The sequence below is a fragment of the Cygnus atratus genome, chromosome 12 (assembly GCF_013377495.2).
Source record: "Cygnus atratus isolate AKBS03 ecotype Queensland, Australia chromosome 12, CAtr_DNAZoo_HiC_assembly, whole genome shotgun sequence".
NCBI lineage: Eukaryota > Metazoa > Chordata > Aves > Anseriformes > Anatidae > Cygnus > Cygnus atratus.
Window position 1 is genome coordinate 9944203 of NC_066373.1, and position 19687 is coordinate 9963889.

The 19687-nt window shown below is 42.8% G+C and overlaps 1 protein-coding gene across 3 annotated transcripts in view; it reads left to right on the top strand.

The window, feature by feature from the left end:
- WTIP (WT1 interacting protein) overlaps positions 1–19687 on the top strand; it is a 78836-nt gene that overhangs the window by 24102 nt on the left and 35047 nt on the right. For all 3 annotated transcript variants that reach the window (XM_035543731.2, XM_035543732.2, XM_035543733.2), the window contains exon 2: positions 2556–2657. In XM_035543731.2, the coding sequence (XP_035399624.1) occupies positions 2556–2657 (102 nt within the window). The remainder of the gene's footprint in view (positions 1–2555; positions 2658–19687) is intronic.

Sequence of the window (19687 nt, forward strand, 5' to 3'; positions counted from 1 at the left end):
CTTAGAGTCAAGGCAGTGCGAGGGGTAAGGAGTTGCACGAAGGCTGAAACACTTGATGTGAAGTCATGTAAAGTGAGGTGTCAGAAATAAGACGTGCTTGCTCTGTAACAGAACATTCTTCACAGGCAGTTTAACAAGCTTTGGAAATAAACCTGGAAAAAAAAAGTGATTTAGCTGTTATGTCAAGGCTTTCACAAGCTTGCAATGTGCAGTCTGGGCTGTGACTGGTGGAAAACCAGACCTGAACAGCCGTGTAATCAGTGCTTTTCCTAGGCAGTTATGAGCTCACTGTATGCTCACACCACAGCTGCGTATATATTTTCCAAAATACACTTTTGGAATTATACATGTGCCTTCTTAGTATGCTAATGGTCTCTGTGGTCATTTATTCCTGGAGCTAATGACTGGTCTTTTAGAGAAAATGAGTTAACAAACTGACAGCTGCTCTTAACAAACCACTTGCTGCAAAGGCCAATGTAAGTTTAACATTCACAATAAATCCTTTTGCTTCTGACGGTTCAGTGGAGCAATGGCAAAGAAATTAGGCAATAACTTAATTTATCAAAGAGGCTTGTGGCTGCAATAGATTAGTGCATGAGAACTCATAGAGATGTAAGAATTACAGATTGGATTTCTGCTATCCTCGGAGTAAAATCAGACGTAAATAGGAAAAGGTAGGTTTCTGTGTAACCTCCCAGCCAGGCTAGCAATAGCCATCTGTCTTAGGTAAACATTTGGTGTGAAGAGATGGGCAAGAAAGGTGCAGACAGCTGGGGAGCTCTGAAAGAGCTCCCTTCTGGCTCCATTACCAAGAGTAGACAAATATTGTATCATGACCTTATGCTGAAATTGCTCATTTCAGAAGTGAAGGCCGTCTGCTCTGCTCTGTCTCTCCTCTCTCTGAGGCTGGGAGGGACCACAGTTGTCAGGGGTTGTAGCACGTGAGGAGACACAGCAGGTTTGTGGGTTGCTCTGGCTGCTTGGTTTGGTTGTAGTGCTGGTGCTGGGATGCGTTTTCTGATCGGTGTCCCCAGTAATCAATAGCCATCTTTCATCAGCAGTTAACCATTAACTCATGGCAAATAGCAGACCTTTTTCATAACCTTTGGCTACAAGTAAATAAGTAGACATAACAGCCTTGGATGAGGCAACAAATATGCTGAAATTTCCATGTCCTGTGTCAGAGCTGAGCTTGTCTAAGGACCAGAATATTTTCCCAACAGTTTGTTTGCAGTGAACTGATGGATATAGCTGACAGCTGGTTCAGGGTTACAGGCTTAGCTTGGGACATTGGTATCTGACAATATTAACTTTAATTAACTTTGGGCTTTTTTTTTTGCTATATAAGTTTCTACCAGCTCATAATATATTAATGTTATATAAATATTTATATCTTCTGTGCGTGTATGTGAATGCATGTGCATGTAAAATGTTCACAGCGCAGCAGGGAAAATTCTGGGTGATTAAAGCCTGATTTTTTTAGTTCTTGATTTGCTAGACTTTCAAGTGTATTAGTGCATGCATCTGTAGAAAGAGGGCCTCAAACAGCACATGAGCACAACAGCTTCATTCAAAAGTTGTGTGAGGCAGAAAACACTTTTTTTTTCTACTGTATTTCCAAAATCACACATCTTTGTTTTGAGATCTACTGTACAGTGACAGTAGAGACCACTGGGCATCTCTGATAAACTTATGCTCCTGAGTATGTGGAAGGATGCAGATTCTCCCACATTTCATTTCCTCTTTGTAGTGAATGCCCTGTGTGGGACTAAGAGCTGAATTTGCCAGCACTGTGTTGGCTCTTTGTACTTTGATCTCCTGCAGACTATATGAGAGGCATCCCCAGCTTCACCAAGAGCAGGCTCAAGCAGTGAAGGTGAATTCTGACCCCACTGTAAAACTGCCACATGGGCTTCTTGCCCTTAGGAAGGCAGATGCCTTGCTCTTCTGTTTTGTAAGCTCCCAGGTTATGTTTATGAGGTTGCTTATTACTGTTCATGGAAAATTAATTATTAAATCCAATGGACAAAGACCCATGTCCCTGTGCTGCATGGCTTCCACCATGGGCCAGCACTGCTGATGTATCGTGTTTCTGGAGAGGGTCAAAGAGAAGAAACGTTTTCATTCTGGACCTGATTGTTGTTTCATTAGTGATTACTGAATGTAATATGGTGGAGCACTTAGTTATGAAGGTCTCACTAGATTATTTCTTCAGCAAATTTAGTTATTTCCAGAGGCCATGTAGATCTTCTGTTCTGTTTGTGATTTCACCTGTCTTTGTGGGATTTCTGTGTTTAGCCAGCCTCAGTCTCCATGTGTTGAATCACCAGCAGAGGCTCTGCCACCCCCCCCCCTCCACTTCCCCCTTTTATTTTGGGTTAATTTCAATGCATCTATTTCACACAAGCTGTCTGCTGCTGACTTGAGTACTTGAATCTATTGATGTAGAGGAGCTCATTGATTTGAGGGTATTGTGAGTGCCATGAATCAATGGCCCAGAGCTGGTTTTAGGAGCTGCAGAGAATTCTAACGTTCGTTCTGTTTCTTCTTTGTAGGTATCTGTATAAAATGTGGAAAAGGTGTGTATGGAGCGAGCCAGGCTTGCCAAGCAATGGGTAACCTCTATCATACCAACTGCTTCACGTGCTGCTCTTGTGGTAAGTCAGACTTACTGTAGCCTTATTAAGTGGCTTCCTTTTGTAATACATATTCCTGTAGCAACCAGTGTGCAAGGTGAGACCTCATCTTGCTTGTTTCCTGAGGCAAAATTCCCATGCAAGAGTCCAGCTTCAAGAGTTGTTTTTTATTTACCATCTGTAAGTGTTCAATGTTTTTTTCTTAAGTGACAGGCCAAAAAAGTAGTATTTGGTTGTTTTAAGGGCTGCATTTACAAAACGGCTTCAACCTGGCTTTTATAAGCACTATGTACTTTAAATCACTTGTTTATGAAACTGTAATGCATATTTATTACTTTTACAGAAAAACAGTAAAATTTGTGCAGCCAAACCCATTTTCCCTCACTTTCTATTTGCAAATTCAGCTCCAGTCAAACACATATTTGTAATTTCTGTGTGTATGTAGTGCTCAAAAATTGTTTTCTTATGTTTGAATGTGATAAAAACAAATAGAAATTGAGTTGAAACCCCTTGAGCTATTACAATGTTTTGATTTTTCAGAGGAAAGCTGTGTGGTTAAATCACTGTCTCTAATGCTACTCTCAGAACCTTTTCAGGTTCCTTTTTTTTGATTTGAATGTAAGAGTGATGCACTCTGTGATCTGAGGAAGTCATGGCTTTGCCAGGGAAAACAGGGCTTGGAAAATACAGGACAGCACTTTCAGAAGTGCTTCCTTTTAGCTGGACATTAAAGTGAAGTTGGAAACATACTCAGTGTCGTCTTTGAAAGTGCTGAGCCCTCTCAGACTCCCCACCAAGTTCAAGGGAAGTATGAGAACGCATTTTCAGGAGTCAGGTAACTTTCCTTGATATAGCCACACATTTACTTAGGCTGTTAGTATCTGCCTGGATATTGAAGATCTTGTTGTGATAAATATACGTAGCAAAAGATTTACCATGAGCAGAATGTGTTGAGTGTGAATTGTTTATAAAAAGGATTAATTAAGGATTAGAAAAAGAGTAAAAGATTATTGCCATAAAACTAAGTAAGTTTATAATGAAAAGAACCATTGTGAAGTTCACTTCTAAAAGGAGAAGTCTTGTCTTTTCTCCTGAGATTTGTACAGATAAGTAAATATTTGTTTAAAGAAACCTACAACCTGAACGTAGAGTTCAGTGACCTTTATAAATCGCTCTGGACCATTACCAGGTTCTAGAATAAACTTGTCTCAGAGCTTCAGGGATCACTCATGACTTTGTTCAAGCCTGACACTGAATGAGTAGCTATTTTGTTGGCTCCCAGAGTAAACGAAGTGCTTCAGCATCCTGCTTAGCAAAGGATTACAAAATATGATATCGGATAATATCTATCCACTCATCACCAACATTAACCTAGCCTAATTGCATGGGTGAGTTCCAGCTTCCTCTGTGGGGCAGGCTCTTTTTAAAAGTAGCCAGGATGTGTGTTTGTTGCCACAGGGGCCTGTACACAAGTGTCACACTCTTCCCCAGAAGAATATATATAAGGGCTGGGGAATGTATTTTAACAGCAAAACACAATCCCAACTTAACTATCTGAAAGTACATCAAGCTTTTGTGACCATCCTGGCGAGCTGTGTGTGGCCAGTGTACATCTAACAGAGGGCGACTTGAGACATGCCCTTTCAGAGTGTAACTCTGCCTCACCCCACCGTGCTGGTGGAATTCTGTGATTCACACCACTTTCTGTGAGTCAGTCACATACACGCATGAGGAAACAGTGCTCCAGGTTGTCTCTGGGCTTCTCGCTGTGCTGTTCATGGGCTGGAGAGCACAACTATTATCTGCCAGGAGGTTTTGCAAGCAAGAAGTGCTTGGATTTCCTTCTGTCTGCAACCTCCAATACAAACCTGATGAAAGGGGAGCGTGTGGGGCCGTTCTTATGTTAAGCACTGGAAGGTATCTAAGCCGTTAATATAGCAGCAGCAGGTGAAATACTTGATCAAAACTTATGGTCAACTGTGAATCAAAAGCAGAGTTTTTCCTTTCAGCTCTGCTCCTGAATAGTATCAAAGTGAGCACAGCGAGAGCGGGGATGTTGCATTAACTTCTGGGGCAGTGCAGTTGGTAGATCCAGACCTTGGGAATGAATGAGGCATGCAGGTCACATTTGTGGGAGCTGCATCCTGGAATGTGCTGCTGAGAAGGTGTTACTGGATGTCTCGTATGAGAAACTGAACATGAGCTTCTCACAGTACTGGAGTTTCTGAATGAGGGGCTCATTTTACATTGAATGTGACATTTTACCTTGAATGTGAGACCCAGCTGAGGCTTCTGTGCTTGAGTTTTCATGCTGGCTTTCAAAAAGATGAGGAAGAATTGGAGAGGATCTGATAGGAGGAGTTACGCAAGTGATAAAAGCCTGGAGAAAAGATAATCATGAGAGTCCAGTGTATTTTGAGTATTAGAAATAATAAAGGGGGAGGAACTTGGCTGGAGCTAGTAATCAGCTTTTACCAGGAAACAGCATTAGGAAGTGGTTTCATGCATACTAGAGGCAAATGCAAGACAGACTTCTTCTGGAAGCTGAAACTACACAATTCAAATAGGGAATCAAAGAGACATTTTGTATAAGGAGGATGATTAATTGCTGGAACAAAACAGCAAGATAAGTGACAGATTGTGTGTTCTTCGGTGCTTTCAAATTAAGACCAAATGTCCCTTTGGAAAGTGTCTTAAGTTGAGCCAAGCTTTTGGATTCAATACACAGGTAACTGAGTGATAATTGATAATTAATGACCTTTGTTAGGCAGGAAGTCACATCCCACAGACTAATGTTCCTCCTGGCCATTACGGTCTATGCCTTTGACGGGAGAGTAGAGGAGTACATTAGTGGTTGCCTAAGACAGTTTCTGAGTGGATTGTTATTTATACTTGGAAATCTGAGATAAAGATTACACGCTTGCCTTTTTTTCTATTTCCTTCTAAATAAGAAGAGTGATCCAAACTACCCTATAGCAGGTACCTTGGAATATAACAGATCTAGAAAGTAAGTCAGTAACCAAAGAAGAAAAATTCTGTACCTGAAGACATTTGATTTACATAAAAGCCCAATATTTAACCAACAACAATGAAGTATATTTTGCACTCCTGGGAAAAGCTGTGGTTTGGAGACCACTCAGACTAAAATGTGATGATGAGTAGGAGAGCCTCCAAGGGCCTTAGTTCAGTGCTCAGCAGTGAGTATTTTCAGCTCAGCAAGACAAGTGCTGTTAGGCAGATAAATAGGAAGACACCATGAGAACAAAACTCTGGCAGAGTCAGATTCCTTTATTAGGTATCTCTTTAAGTTTAACTTTGGTTTCAGTGCTAAAGATGATCTACCAGGGTACTGTGGTTGAAAAGGGCAGCGTGTGGCAGAATGGGCCATCCTGTGCCTTCCAAGGGGAGCACGGGGCTTTACCCAGTGCTGCCCTTTTTGATGCCTGTCAATGTGTCTCACAATTCCTGGAGAGAATGGGATCATTCGCTGGGACCAAATAGTTAAATGTAGATCACTATCCTCAGATAGTTTTCCTACAGAAAACAACTGAAGTTTGTTAAGATGCTTTTTAAATGTAGATTCAAATCTTCTTTTAGCTCTAACACCAGTGAAACCTCTTTTTAGGCCTTGATTCAGCAAAATGCTTAAATGTGCTTGAAAAAGTTACATTATTCATATGTAAGCATGCTTTGCTGAATCTTAAATAACAGATGAATTTAGGCAACAGTATATGTTGTCCCTTCCGTTAAGTGTAAAACTTTAGTTTTGGCAGGAGTTCAGTTGCAAATTCTACTTATGGTAGACAAGAGCTGAAAAATGTCTGAAAAGCTCATCATCTAATTCCTCTTGGTAGTATTTCAGAGCATGACAGGATTTTGTGAAGGATAATTAAAATAATGCCAGGTCACTTGCATGCCCTCAGTGAGGGTGGTTGGTTGGAGGAATTAATAGGATCTGTTTGCTGCTTTTTACAGAAAAAAACTTCCCGGGCACCTCTAGGTTTCAGGGGGCACAACAATGCTCAAATCATAGTGCCTCCCACAGCATCTTTTCAGGTTGAATATTTTAATCCAGTGGCAGTGATTGTAGATACTGCAGTAAAGATCAATTTCTGTGCTGAGGAGGTACCAGTTTGATATTTGTTACTTCCATGTGGTACTTGCAGAGCTAAGGGTTTGAAGTCTCAGGCTCAAAAAGCTGAGATGTATTTTACCGTGAAAAACAGGGACACATTCTGTTCTTGAAGTCAAATGTTTGAGCATGCCATTCGTCTTTAATTTGCACTTTTGCCACCGGTTTTAAGGCACAGGAAATCACTGCAAGATCAATCAGAAGCCTAAAGCAAACTGTATAATCCCGAAGGTATGCAGCTCATTTCTTACCTAGTAGGTATTGATTAGACTGGAGAACTCATGGGGGTTTTTTGCGGCAGTTTCATTTTAAGGGACAGCTCGTGAAGGTTTCACAGTTCAGCTGATTACCAACAGTGCTGCTGCTGCATCAGCATTAGCCTTTGTCCAGACTTCCCCAACCTCATTGCTACAAGCTCTAAGAGAAGGGTTATGGTGAAGGATGACAGCACACTCATTTTAAAAGGTCCAAGTGGGGCAACTGTAGCAGTAGGTATTGTTGCCCTGAAGGTACGAAGCACAGTTGTGAATTAGCCCATGCTCTCCAGCTGGTGTGAAAGGGGAATCAGTTCATGGCTGTAGATGCAGCCTTTCTTTACACTTGTATTACATCTTGGAGACAACAGCTGCCTTCTTGCTGAGGCCACTGATTGCTACTGTATGTAAATGTGTATTAATAAAAGGTTGATTGTGTCCCTGCTTGTACTGAGAAGTTCCTTGTGACACTGGAAATGTTCTTTTGCGTATTTGCTGCCCCTGGTTGACCCTTTGTTTGCTTTTGGCAGTGGTAAGGCACAGAACATCTTAAGGTAGCTGAGTTTAAAAAAAAAAAAAAAAAAAAAAAACAGCAAACTTCCCAGTGGAAGGTTTGTTTTGGTTTTCAATCCGTATTTGTTCTGTCCCTCACAGCATATTTATAAGTCTAGTGTGAGTCACTGCATCCAGATTGCACTATTGCCAATACTTGATTCAGAATTTTAAATTAAATTCTCTGTGAATGCAATGTTCATGTAGAATAAAACAAAATTCAGCGTCAAATCTGTTACCTGTATTGTACATCTACTGATGGGTTGGTAGTCACAGTGGTACAAATGTGTGTGTTGTTGGCTTTTAACTCTTCAGTGCCTCGTGGCCAAATCTTAGGTGACTGAGTCGTAGCTTCAGTATCTGTTCATCTGCCTACTGCTGTTTCACGCAGCTCTTCTGGGCAGTGAGAAAACACTCTGAGGACGTGTAAGGCAGAGGAGCTAATGAGTATTGCTTCAAGGGGTACATTGCTGTGCAGTGAAAGTCTACTGGGTAGCTAATGTCCTCGCACACTTCTCTCTGCAGTTTTCTAACCACATACTGTCAGACCAGAGCAGACTGGAATTTTGGGATTTTTGGTCTGTAATCCTGCCAGAGCCATTGGCTAATACCTGGTGCTTAGGGGAAGACAAGCTGGCGGGTGATTCAGTGCTGTGCATGTGGGAACATTCCTCCCCGACCCCCGTGGCCTGGAGCGTGAGAGCTGGATGTCCTGAACTTGCATAACTGCAATTGTTACTCATCCCCGACTCAGACCCCGTGTTCGGATTGAGTTTATGGCCACCTGAATGTTTGGTGATTTCCAAGCCATAACTGGAGCTGGCAGGAGCTCCTGATGCTCTGTGTGTGAGGTGGTTATTTTGAGGAATGACTCACTGAGAAAGCTAAACACTTGGGAGAGGTGTGAGTTCAGTTAAGAAAAAGGACCAAAGGGTTTGTGAAGCACTAGTCTTTCAGGGGCTGTATATGCAGCTATGACTGCAGTTTGTGTAGCTGTGTAACTGAGACAACTCACAGCGTTGCTCCAGGAGTGCAGAATTCTGCCTGAGTCATTCTGCGTCTTTGGGATAAGTTACAGCCTGCACTTAGCCCCGTGCTTTCAGTTCTAACACCTATCAAGATGGATAGTGAAAAGTTATTTCAGGTATGTCTGTAGCTGCAGTCCCAGACGTACCCATTAATGCAAAACTCACCAAAAGGGAGGTGCTCACTTCTTTTTTTAAAAAAAAAAAAAAAAAAAAAAAAGGGCACTCAAGTCATAGAGATGACAGCTGGCTTCAGACGTTTGGGTTTACTTTGCGCAAGACTCTGAACCATGAATGAGTCTTAGCAAAGGAATGTAATCTTGTCTCCTGGTAGTTAACAGTCAGGCTTGGATACCAGCCCCTGTAGGAGCCCAAGTACCTTTGGGTACCGACTGGTAGGAAAATATTTCCTTTATCTTAACCCTTGTTAATCTGGTAGTACTCCAGGCTTTAGAGACATGAGAAAGGATGGGGAATGGGTTATCAGAAATGTGTGAGATGGAACTGATGGAGGAAACTCTCCTCCGTGTAGAATGTAGTTAGCTGTGGGTATAGTTTTTTTTTGGTTTTGTAGTTTGCAGTGTTCCCTATTGCTTTCTGCCTCAGCTAAGCCTTGGTCTGACACAGCACTGATGTAAGTGTTTACCTTTCAGATAAATGGACCGGTCCCTTGACTGCGTCCCTTCTACAGATGATAGATGCTCTGTCATGAAGGGTTTTCCTTTCTGTGACAGCTTTACATCAAGTTAGTTCAAATGCAAGGTGGGACCTGTTTTTTAAGGGCAGCTCATCTGACCAGCCTAGTCCTGTGCCCTTGCTTTCAGGGGGACACCTCAGATGCTCAAAGATAAACACATGCGTTTATAGTTATCTTAACACAGAGTATTGCTCTCCTGAGTAGCTAGCCAACAGAGAAATGGAAAACATTTCAGTCCTCCATTTCTGATTGCAAGAGGGCATTGCAATGAATAGTTGGCCACTGTTTTGTCTGTCTCCTTGTTTCCTTGAAAGGTATTAATTGCATTCTGCTATTAATTATTCTAGCATTAAATCCGTGGCATTTGATGGTTATTTTAATTGGTGGGGGTTGCCTGGCAACTGATGATGGAAACTTTTCTCTGCATTGCTTGACTGACCATAGATGTATTCCTCCCAAAATATTTTTGTATTAATAATGTGGAACCAATCACAGACAGTGCCTATGATCCTTTCGGGGTTTGGAAAATATTTAAAACACAAAAAATATACTCTAAGAAGGCTTCTGCCTCTTTTTTTATTTGTAAGAGCTATGGTAAATACTAGAGGGAACCTAATCACTTACGTAATTTTGTTTGGAATGCCACCTATTGTTTCACATAACAAGATTTGCAAAAATTACCCTGTTTCCTTATCAACATCTATTATCTGCAGCTCTTGATTGTCTTAGAAGCCCACATCTCTGCTGTTTTTTCCATCTTTCCATTCTGCTCTTTCTTCTCTTTCTTGCCTTTCCCTCTGCCCATTTAAAATGTTTTCTTGGAAAACATCTCAATTTCTCCAAACGAACAGATTCCCTTGTGCTGCTGGGTTCATCTCTCAAAGGAGAAGAAATCCAGATAATCCAGAACAGAGCACAGGGAAATCACTGACATTATCAACAGATGTTTCTGCTTCCTATTTCCAGGTTCTGAAACTTTTGAGTATTACTTAAAACCAAAGGGAAAAACAGGGAGGGAAAAAAAGTGGAAAAAGGAAAACAAATGAAAGGAGATGAGGGGTTTGCTTCATTTAATTTTTTTGATCTAGGTTTTTGCTAGATGTTGTTCTTATGTGTTTTGCAAAATGGCTAGTGAATACTTCAGTATTCAGAGCAGTCACTTATCTGAAAGCCAGACCCCAGAAGACTATAGCCTGCTGAAACAATTTCTAATATCATCACTCCTTAAACAATAAACAAACTCTACGTCTACATGTACCAGTTAATCAGTTTTGTCCTTCATCACCTCAGCACTCAGTCAGTTCTTCTCCCACACCTGATAGTTTCTTTCCAGTGCCTATCCCAGTAAATGTGTGCCTCATGTGCAAACCTGTCCATGTACACAAACGTGTCCACGTTCATGTGGTTGACCTCCCCTCTAAATGTGTGTCCCTTGCATATTCTCTTCTTATTTGGCTCAATCTCTCATTCCTCTGTCCCTGTCCTTTGGATGTGTGGAGCTCACTATTCCTGCTCTGGGCTGACTTGAGGTATGCTTTGTGGGTCAGCATTAACTGATCCTTTTCCTGGTGTCTTGGAAGAATTAGATTTCAGTTTTTCTCATGTGCACTTTCTGTGAGGGGGAAGCCAGCTTTCTGTCTCCCTTTATTAGTTCTTCCTTCACTCTGCCTATGTTTGCTCTGGCATGCACCTACCCTACAACTGAAGAATTCAGACTTTATTATTTCTGTGTGGGCATCTTTTGTTCTTCATTTCAAATGAGCATAATAAATTTCTTTAGTAAAGACCTTAATTCAACTGCTTGTCAGTACCTCTTTATCCAGAAAATTGTCAGCTTTCCCCCTTGTCCTTTGCACTGTTTGAAATTTCACTGTACCCCAATGACTTTCCACTTTGCCTAGTGTTATGTGTATTTTATGCTTTTCCTGGATTCCTGTGTTCCCAGGGTCTAAAGACTCTAGACTGCTGGCAGCCCATCATATCCCTTACCAAGGAAGCAAGATTATGATCACTTTGCAGCCATGGAAGCTTCACTACGTCCTCTCTCACCAACAGAGCTGCTCTTCCAAGCTGCCCCGTACTTTTTCAACTAAATCATATTCTGTTCTTAGTCATGTTGCCTGTTTTCTGTCTCTAGTCTTGGACTTCTTGCTGTCCCTTTTTCTGGTGATACTCCGCACTGTGGTGGCAGGATGTCAGGCCACATGCATGCCTCTCACCTTTGCCTTGCAAGTCCTGTCAAAGTAGGACAGGATCTTTCAGTAAAATGTTTCAGGAAGCTCTTGCTGGTGGAGGCATCATGAAGTGGAAGCATGTTTTTGCTACTGCTGTTGTCCTCATCCGCATGTGCTCTCTAACAAAGTGTGTGTGTGTACCTCATCCGTGTCTCCTATCCAGGCTAGGTTACCAACTCATCCTTAGGAGTTCTTGTTTACCACTTCATTCAAGGGAGACACATCTGTATGGCCTGAAAAGTCATTGGTGTTTAACAGCAGAAAGCAGCCGGGGCTTTATCTTACAAAATAATTTTACAGATTGAAGGTTTTCACTGCTGCTTTTCACCTTTAAAAATGCTTTTACTACTTATGAGTCCAGGAACCATGCTTCCTAGAATCTCCATATGTACGAAACAAAATAAAAGGTTTTGTTGGTATAGTTTGTCTTCACATTTATGAAATAAACAGCAGCAGACCTGGTGTTTCTGTCCCTGGACATGCGAGGACAGGGAAGACTTCAGCATTCTGTCTTTCAAGCTTCCTTCTGGCAGGGGATGTGAGCAAAAGACAGGCATTTTAGCTGAAAGCATTAACGTGTTGGTCACAAAGGAGTAAATCCACCCTGTGAGTTGGAGGATGGGGTTTTCCACTCTACCACAGCCTTGTTGTCATCTTGGGCAGATCACTTAACCTGTCTGACTTTTCCCATGTGGCTGATTATTTCTGCCTATCTCACAGGAGTGATACTGGGCTGATTTCATTAATATTTTGAAGAGAATTTGAGATCCTGAGTTAGAAGTACCAGTTCAGTGACAAGTTATGTAAATTCTGAAATAATTATATCACAAATAGATGCATTTGTGGGAGGAACCACTTGTAGTATCTGGCATCCAAGCCATACAGCTGTTGCAGTGTGCTACTGAAAATAATTACTTTCTCAAATAACGCATATTTACAGTTTGTGAAAGAATATTTTGAGGATTATATGTCATTAAATACATGGACTAATGCAAGATTTAAAAAAGACTATTTTCCGAGCACTGTTCCCCAGAGCCCTTAGTGCATGGGTTCCCATTCCCCTGTCCAAGCCTGACATTGTGTTTTTAATTTAAGTATCCAAGGAATGCTGTTTCCAGTATTTGGAGGACTCTCTGAATCGGATGTGAGACACAAATGCACCAGAGAACCTTATCAGAGAAACGGGCTTGGCGCAAAGCCTACATAAACAACCATAAATTTTTTCTCATTTAACTGACGGGACTCGGGAGGATTGGCTGATTATAGCTGCAGTGGGCTGTCCTTGGGCACCAAGGAAAGTGCTTCGGTGACCCCTGGTATTTGACATGAGCCAAATGTTTTGCTTGCTTATAAACTTCTGGTTATAAAACAACCAGCTTGGTTCTGGTAAATTGACTTCTATAGGTCACTTTCCAGAGTTATTTATCAGTGGTGGATGTCATCTCCCATCCTTAGACTTCTCAGGACACTTTAGCTTGGTTATAACCCACGTAGGGTTTCCTCTCTGCTGCTCTCACTCCAAACGCAGAGCAGGAGAAAAATTTGGTATATTTGATCTTACCCAGAAAGCATTTTTTCCCATTCCAATAAATATCTCATTTCCTGAAAATCCTGCCTTTGAGCAGAACTTCTACTGGGACTTTTTAGATTTATCATCATTCGTGGCCAAATCCGGTTTTGGTTACTGCCGAAGTACCTTTGCCTTTGTGGGGAGCAGCATTAGCTCTTAGCAGAGCATCAGGAGTCTTCTCCACTCACACTGACAGTGCTCCCTAGGTGAGCCTGTTCTTGTGTAAAAAGCAAGTAATTTTAATTATGAATGCAATGCCAGAAATAGTAAGGAATTAATTCATGGTTTTAATGAGAAACTCCTGTTTTACTAGAGTGAAGCTTCTCTGTGGGTGCCTTGTGTTGAACTGGCACAAAAATAAGAAATCTCCATGCTTGCAAACTCAATCCCCCAGTGCTGAATTAGGTGCAATAACTCCTTTCTAAAAACAAACCTGAAGCAGAACCCCACCATGGCCTCCCTCATGGCCAATGTCCAGTCTGCACTCAGTGCTCCTCCATTTATAGGATTATTGACTCTATTTGGCAGTTCGCAGGACCAGTATCTGATTGAGCGTAGCCAGCAGACAATGTGATACGCTGCGCTATCAGCGCGCCTCTGCGAGCTGGTGCTGGGCTGCTGAGGGTGAAGCAGTCTGGCTGGGGCCAGCACCCCCTAATAAATGCTCTGTGCAAGTACCTGGTACTTGGCCCTCCTCTTCTTCCCACAGCTGTTTAGTGCTCAGGGAACAGGTCTGTGGCCCTGGGCCAGAGGAATTGCTACTGTCATTTGGGGCCGTGGAGGCTCAGGTGCTTCAGCATTTCGCCCGTGACATTGCTGTTCTTGGGTGACAGAACGACAGCCCTCCAAGCTGAAATGGCAAAGTCTGCTCCTACCTCTCTGTGCCACGTCCCACAGAGCAGAGTAACAGGTGAAGGTGTAGCTCAGCACGTTTGCATTTAGCTTTTAATTTGTGTGATGGAACTAAACAGATGTGGAAGCCTACCAGAGGTAGTAAGCATTGTTTATGCTTGCAAAGGAATTTCTGCTGAGCCGTTTTGCAAGTGCTCCTGTTGCCTCATGCAATCTGGGAGGAGCTGGAGAGGAGGGCGTAGGAGAGGCTGCTGATGGAGCCATGGCCTCTGAGATGCGTTCAAACCCCATGGTAAGCTTGGTTGGTTGTGAGGTTACTGGGGCCTTGTGAAATCATTTCCAGAGTCCCCTGAGAGCGCTCACTGCCTCGTGGCATTAGCAGCAGGCTCATGAGAACAGGTTTCATGTCTCACAAATGTTCTCTTCCCTCTTCCTGTTCATTGCATGGAGTGATGGTGGCGTGGAGGCATCTGAGCTGGGCACTCTGCAAGGGCTCGCCCTGCTGCCTTGTGCACCATCCTGCTATTTTGTCTGCACGAGCTCCCTTTATTGATGCACCAAAAAAAATGCTTATTCCTTCTCCTTCTGCTCAGGGCCCCAACCAACCGCATCCTTACCTCCCTATCTGCTCTGATTGCTGCTTCCCCCATGACTCAGCTGGCTGGTACCTAGCCCTGCCCTCCCCTGCTTCTTCCTCCATCCCTCATCTGCAGCCCAGCCGTGTTCAGAAAGAGGCTCCCGGCTGCCCCGGCACCCTGCGTGCCTCCTGCAGTGCTCCCTGCTCTGGTTCCCTCCTGAGGCTTGCTTCTCTCTCCCTTTCCCCCCACCCAAGCCCCCAGGCTGATTTTTCTTGCCTAAAACTATCAAGCCTCGACTCTGTTTGCCACAGTCCTGTGAATTTGCACTGTTTGGAATAATAACGATGGAAGCGAATGATGAGCTAGGCAAGAAATAGGCAAAGAAACTGAGGAAAGATACTTTTAAAGTTTTTCCTGTAAGAAGAAATAAAATCACCAGTTACTGCTGGTGTCTGCCAGCGCAGCTGGCTGGCTTGGTGTAGGTGACTCAGTGCTTGCCTGCGTGAAGAATACAGCTGCTGACAGGAGGTCTGCCAGCTCTTTAATTGTACCTGAGCAAAGGCGTCTGATTAATACTGATTTAAAACCATGGATGGATTTAGCAATCGGTTTTGATTACTGTCTGCTGTGTGTAAATGGTTGTCTATCGGTGCATTTGAAATCACAAGTATGGCATGTTCCTAATATTGGGTGGGATGCAGTGATAGGACCTCAGTTACCTTGCTGGCTGCCTGGATACACTGCCCTGTCGTTTTTCCAACTGCGGTCCCTGCAAAACTCTTCCTGGAAATAATGCAAATAGCTTAGAGTGAGTCAGTGGATTCCTGACGTTAGGAACCACAGCAGTGTAAATTCAGACCTATGGAAACAATTTGCTGGATCAGTATTAACAACCCAGTGTTTTCCAGAGCAGTAGGGTGCATGCATCCCGGGGGATGTGCTGAATGATCTACTGGGTTGCAGGAAGAAAACCTTAGAATTTCATAGCCTTTTTATATAATTTATGAATAAGTATATGTACGTTAGGGGTGCATGCTCAAAAAATCCTTAATGATAGGGCAGCACGATCTAAAAAGTTTGGAGACTGCTGTTCTAGAGGAATACACAGCCAGCAGGACTTCTTTTGCTGTTTCTGCAAGTTATTCAACAAAGGAGAGTTTATACACTTGGAGAAATGAGGTTGGAAGCTGTCTACTTAAACTTTTAAGAAGGCAGGTAGATGAGAGCCAGACATTGTGTTTTCTAAGCCTTGATTTTGAAAAAAGAAAAGATGTCTTTTACCTTTTTAAAATTCTAGTAGCAAATCATCCCTGTTGTTTTTCAGGCAGTGGTGTATGGGGCTGGCTCAAATAAAGTGGCCAGTGGCTAATATCTCAGAAGTACTGTGGCATTTACATGATGATGGTAAAGATAATTCGGTGTTAGACAGGGAGAGAGGACAGCTTAGATGCAGGCATACAGAACTGGCACAGTAAAACCTTGGGGTAAATGATGTGCAAAGGAGAAAGTTGCCATTTATCAGTGAAATTCTACAGCTGGTTCTGTACGGGAATAAGGAATAACTTGGTGCTTATAGCAACCAATGCGTCTGTGGTTTGCTGCATAGCTGCCTTTCCACCCAAAGTCTTCCAGCCCAAGGTTTGGGCTACTGAATGGGACATGAGAAAACAGAAAACCAGGGAAAATCAAAAGAGGGAATAACTAAGTTTGATATAAGCATGGATGAAGGCAGAGGTTTTCATTGTCTTAGTCACCACTGGCTGTAGTGGCAAGCTGATGTCTCATGCTGGGTAGGGAAGCGGGGAAGGAAGTGGATTTAGTGGAAAATTGATTGCATCTACTTGGGCTCTTTCCAGCTGAATCCTGGGTTAAGTACATTCATCCTGAACTAATCATTGGGGAGAATTGGCTGAAACCTCACATACTTCTTAAAAGGAAATCTAAGCATTAAAGGAACAATATCTTTATTGTACCTGAGTTCCAAAAGAAGCAAGTGTGTTATCAGGAGTCCTACCTATTCAGCGCTCTGTCTTGGAATCTGCTTGTGCTTTTAGTTTTAACGTGACCTTGTGCAGGAAACTGGGGTCAGGTTGCCACAAAATATCAAGGACAGGCCGTTTGGGAGGGCAGTTTTCTGATTATATTTTGAATTGGCTGGGCAAGCCCCTCTTCATTTCAGTAATTCAGTACAATTATAGTTTTCAATTGTATATTGTCAACAGCAAAGTATACTAGAGTGTCACCAAAACACGTCTAAGATACTGCAAGGTTTGTTTGAAGTCATGCAGAATAAATCTGGAGTGACATTATTAACATCAGTATAATCATTCACTAGTGTGAACAAGGGAAGAGTTGTCTCTCTGTCCAGTTCTTTCAAACTTCCTGCTAAGTAATCTAAACCCAAAGACTGTGCTTCAGGGCTGGCAGAACATTTTAATGCTTTGTCATCCTGAGAGTATTTAGATTTTTCCCCACTGTCTAGTACTAACCTGTCTAAGACTTCTTAGCAGTTTTGGTGCTCAGACAGAATGTATGTAGTTCCCCTTTTACAGATGATGAACTTCCATTATCACATGAAGAAAAGAATTTAAGCTGTTGCTCAAGATGCCATCTCTAGGCACTGCTGATCTCAACAATCTCATGTTATTGCAGAGATTTATCTTGGAATGAGAATGTGAGCGTTGTGAGCTTCGTTTCACAAACGCATGGGTGCCATTGGTGTTGGATGTGACTCAAGCACTACCAGCGTGTTTAGGTCCAGCAGCAGCACCCTTTGATGCTACTCACAGCGAGGTGCTGACGCATACGATGCTACTGGGAGGAAGAAAGTAAACTGTTCCTGTGCAAATCCATTCTTGTTTCTCTGAGACAACTCAAGATAGTTTAGGGAAATTGCTCATCTCCCTTGAGGCACTGTTGCATGTTGCAACAGGATTGGGCTGTGTCCATTCCTTGTGTTCAGCATACTTTTATGCATAAACTGGTAGGAGAGAAGGTGATGCTGCATCTCGCTCGGTGCAGGGGTGATATTTGTCCGTCTGACTCATTTCATTGTACCAGCTCTTGATCACATTTCCAATCATCTTCTTCAGAGCCAGGCTAAGCTATGATTTTTAGTTGAGGCTGAACTGGAAAGAAAAAGAGAATAAGGACTTGCAAGAAGGAACTGGTGGCAATGGTGAGGGGTCTGCAGTGCCCTCATTCACCTAACTTTTGGTAGTTGTCAGGTCTCTGGTAGATTCCTGCTCTGAATGTCCAGATAGCAGAAGGGATTAAATGCCTTTTTTTTTTTTTTCCTTTCTCTCCGTTTAGTTTTACTGGAATACAGTGGCTTCTTCTTTTGGCTGTATTCCCATAGAAATTAATTCTAGTGTGGAGTACAGCAGTTCACTTTTCATGAAGACAGTTCCTGAACTTGAGGCCATGCAGAACGTGGTGGCTTAGTCACACCTCCCGCAGGGAGCTCGCGCACAGCGAGAAGTTTCTGAGTCAGGGACCATCAGTTCCACGTATGTGTCCACTTCTGTGTTGTACAATGAGGGCCTTAGTGGAGTTTCAAAAGGCTACTAGATAAAAATACCAGCTGTGTCTGTGGGCCTGCACCTTGTCCATTGCTGGGTGCAGGTCAAGACTGAAGGTTCAGGGTTTGATTTACAATGCTGCTCTCTAGTCTGGTGGCTGTAGAGGCTGCCTCATTCTGCAGGAAGCACCAGAAGCTGAGATCAGCAGAGGTTTAAAACAAACAAAAAGGAACACTTCATACAATGCATAATGAAATTGTGGAACTCACTGCCATAGGGACAGTGGAGGCCAGGAGTATAAATGAGCTCATAGAGGAATTAGACAAATTAAAGAAGGATTGGTCCAGCGAGGCTATTAAACATAATAGTTCTGATGCAACCCACGGTGCAGGAAGGCCTTAAGTGCTGGTAGCTGGAAGCTGAGAGGTTATTCTTGGGAACGCATCAGCCGGTGTGAGCCCTCCTTCTAAGGCTCTTTCCCATGTAGCTTCCACTCTTGGCCAGAGTTGGAGACAGGATGCTGTGCTGGAGGGATCCTTGCTGCTGCCATTGCGGTGGTTCTTAGTGGAGCTTAAATAAAACCACCCACCACGTTCCGTGGGTAACGGCTAGCAGGGCTGCTTGGGAAGGTTGTGTCCTGCAGAGCTGGGAAGACTTGGCCTGGAATAGACTGGGGTTTGGTGATGGATGTATTTTGCCTTAGAATGGGCTGACACTGGGACCCCTGGGATAGCGTGATAAGACAAGTACTCTTTTAAGTCCCGGCTCACAGGCAGCAGCTGGAAAAGTTGAATTCATTGTTGATAACAAGCTGGGTCTGTGATGGAGCCACGAAAGCTTCCCCCAGTGGAAGCTACCTTGGGGGCAGAGTTATGCCCCTTTCCCTTCCAGCTTGTTGGGTGGTGGGAAGGCCTCCAGTGGCTTTTACCCAGTGATCTGTGTCACTTTTCAATTGTTTATGATGCTACTTGCATTTGTGAACCCAGCCCTAAAAAATAATCCTAATTCATGTACATTTGGAGCTTTATTTTACATTTCTCTGTTAGTGTGTCTGCTTGCTAGCTTATAAAGAAATATATTTTAATGTATCAGTTAATACATATAGGCCAAAAATAGCTATTAGATCACTGCAGGCTGTTGCACTTCTGTTTTTAAATACATGCTTGGCTTACATTTTTACCAGCTCCTTTTAAACGTAAGTTCATCTGTCACAGCTCCATGGAAATAATTTATGCCTTAACCCTGGAATTGATGGGTGGTATGGGATAGAATAAATACATAAGTGGGGAAAGAAAGGAAACATCTGCCAAATTTTAACTTCTGCAAATTATATGGAAGCTTGAAAGTATCTATGAAGTTTATAATATGGTCTGCACAGGAACACTTTGCCCAAATACCAAAGGTCAGAGATCCTCTAGTCCCTGCAGCATTAAGTAACCTTTTGGTTAAATAACCTGACAGCAGAGGAGGAGGACAGAGAAAGGAAGAGAGAATTCCACAGTAGAGTAAACATGGCACAGAGATTGTGGATACTCTGCCAAGAAAGGTGGAGTTTTCCAGCAAGGTAACAAAAGATGTTAGCTATCTATCTACATAGTCCTGCTGGAGACTGACAGTTGGTGTCACGCAGCTAGGT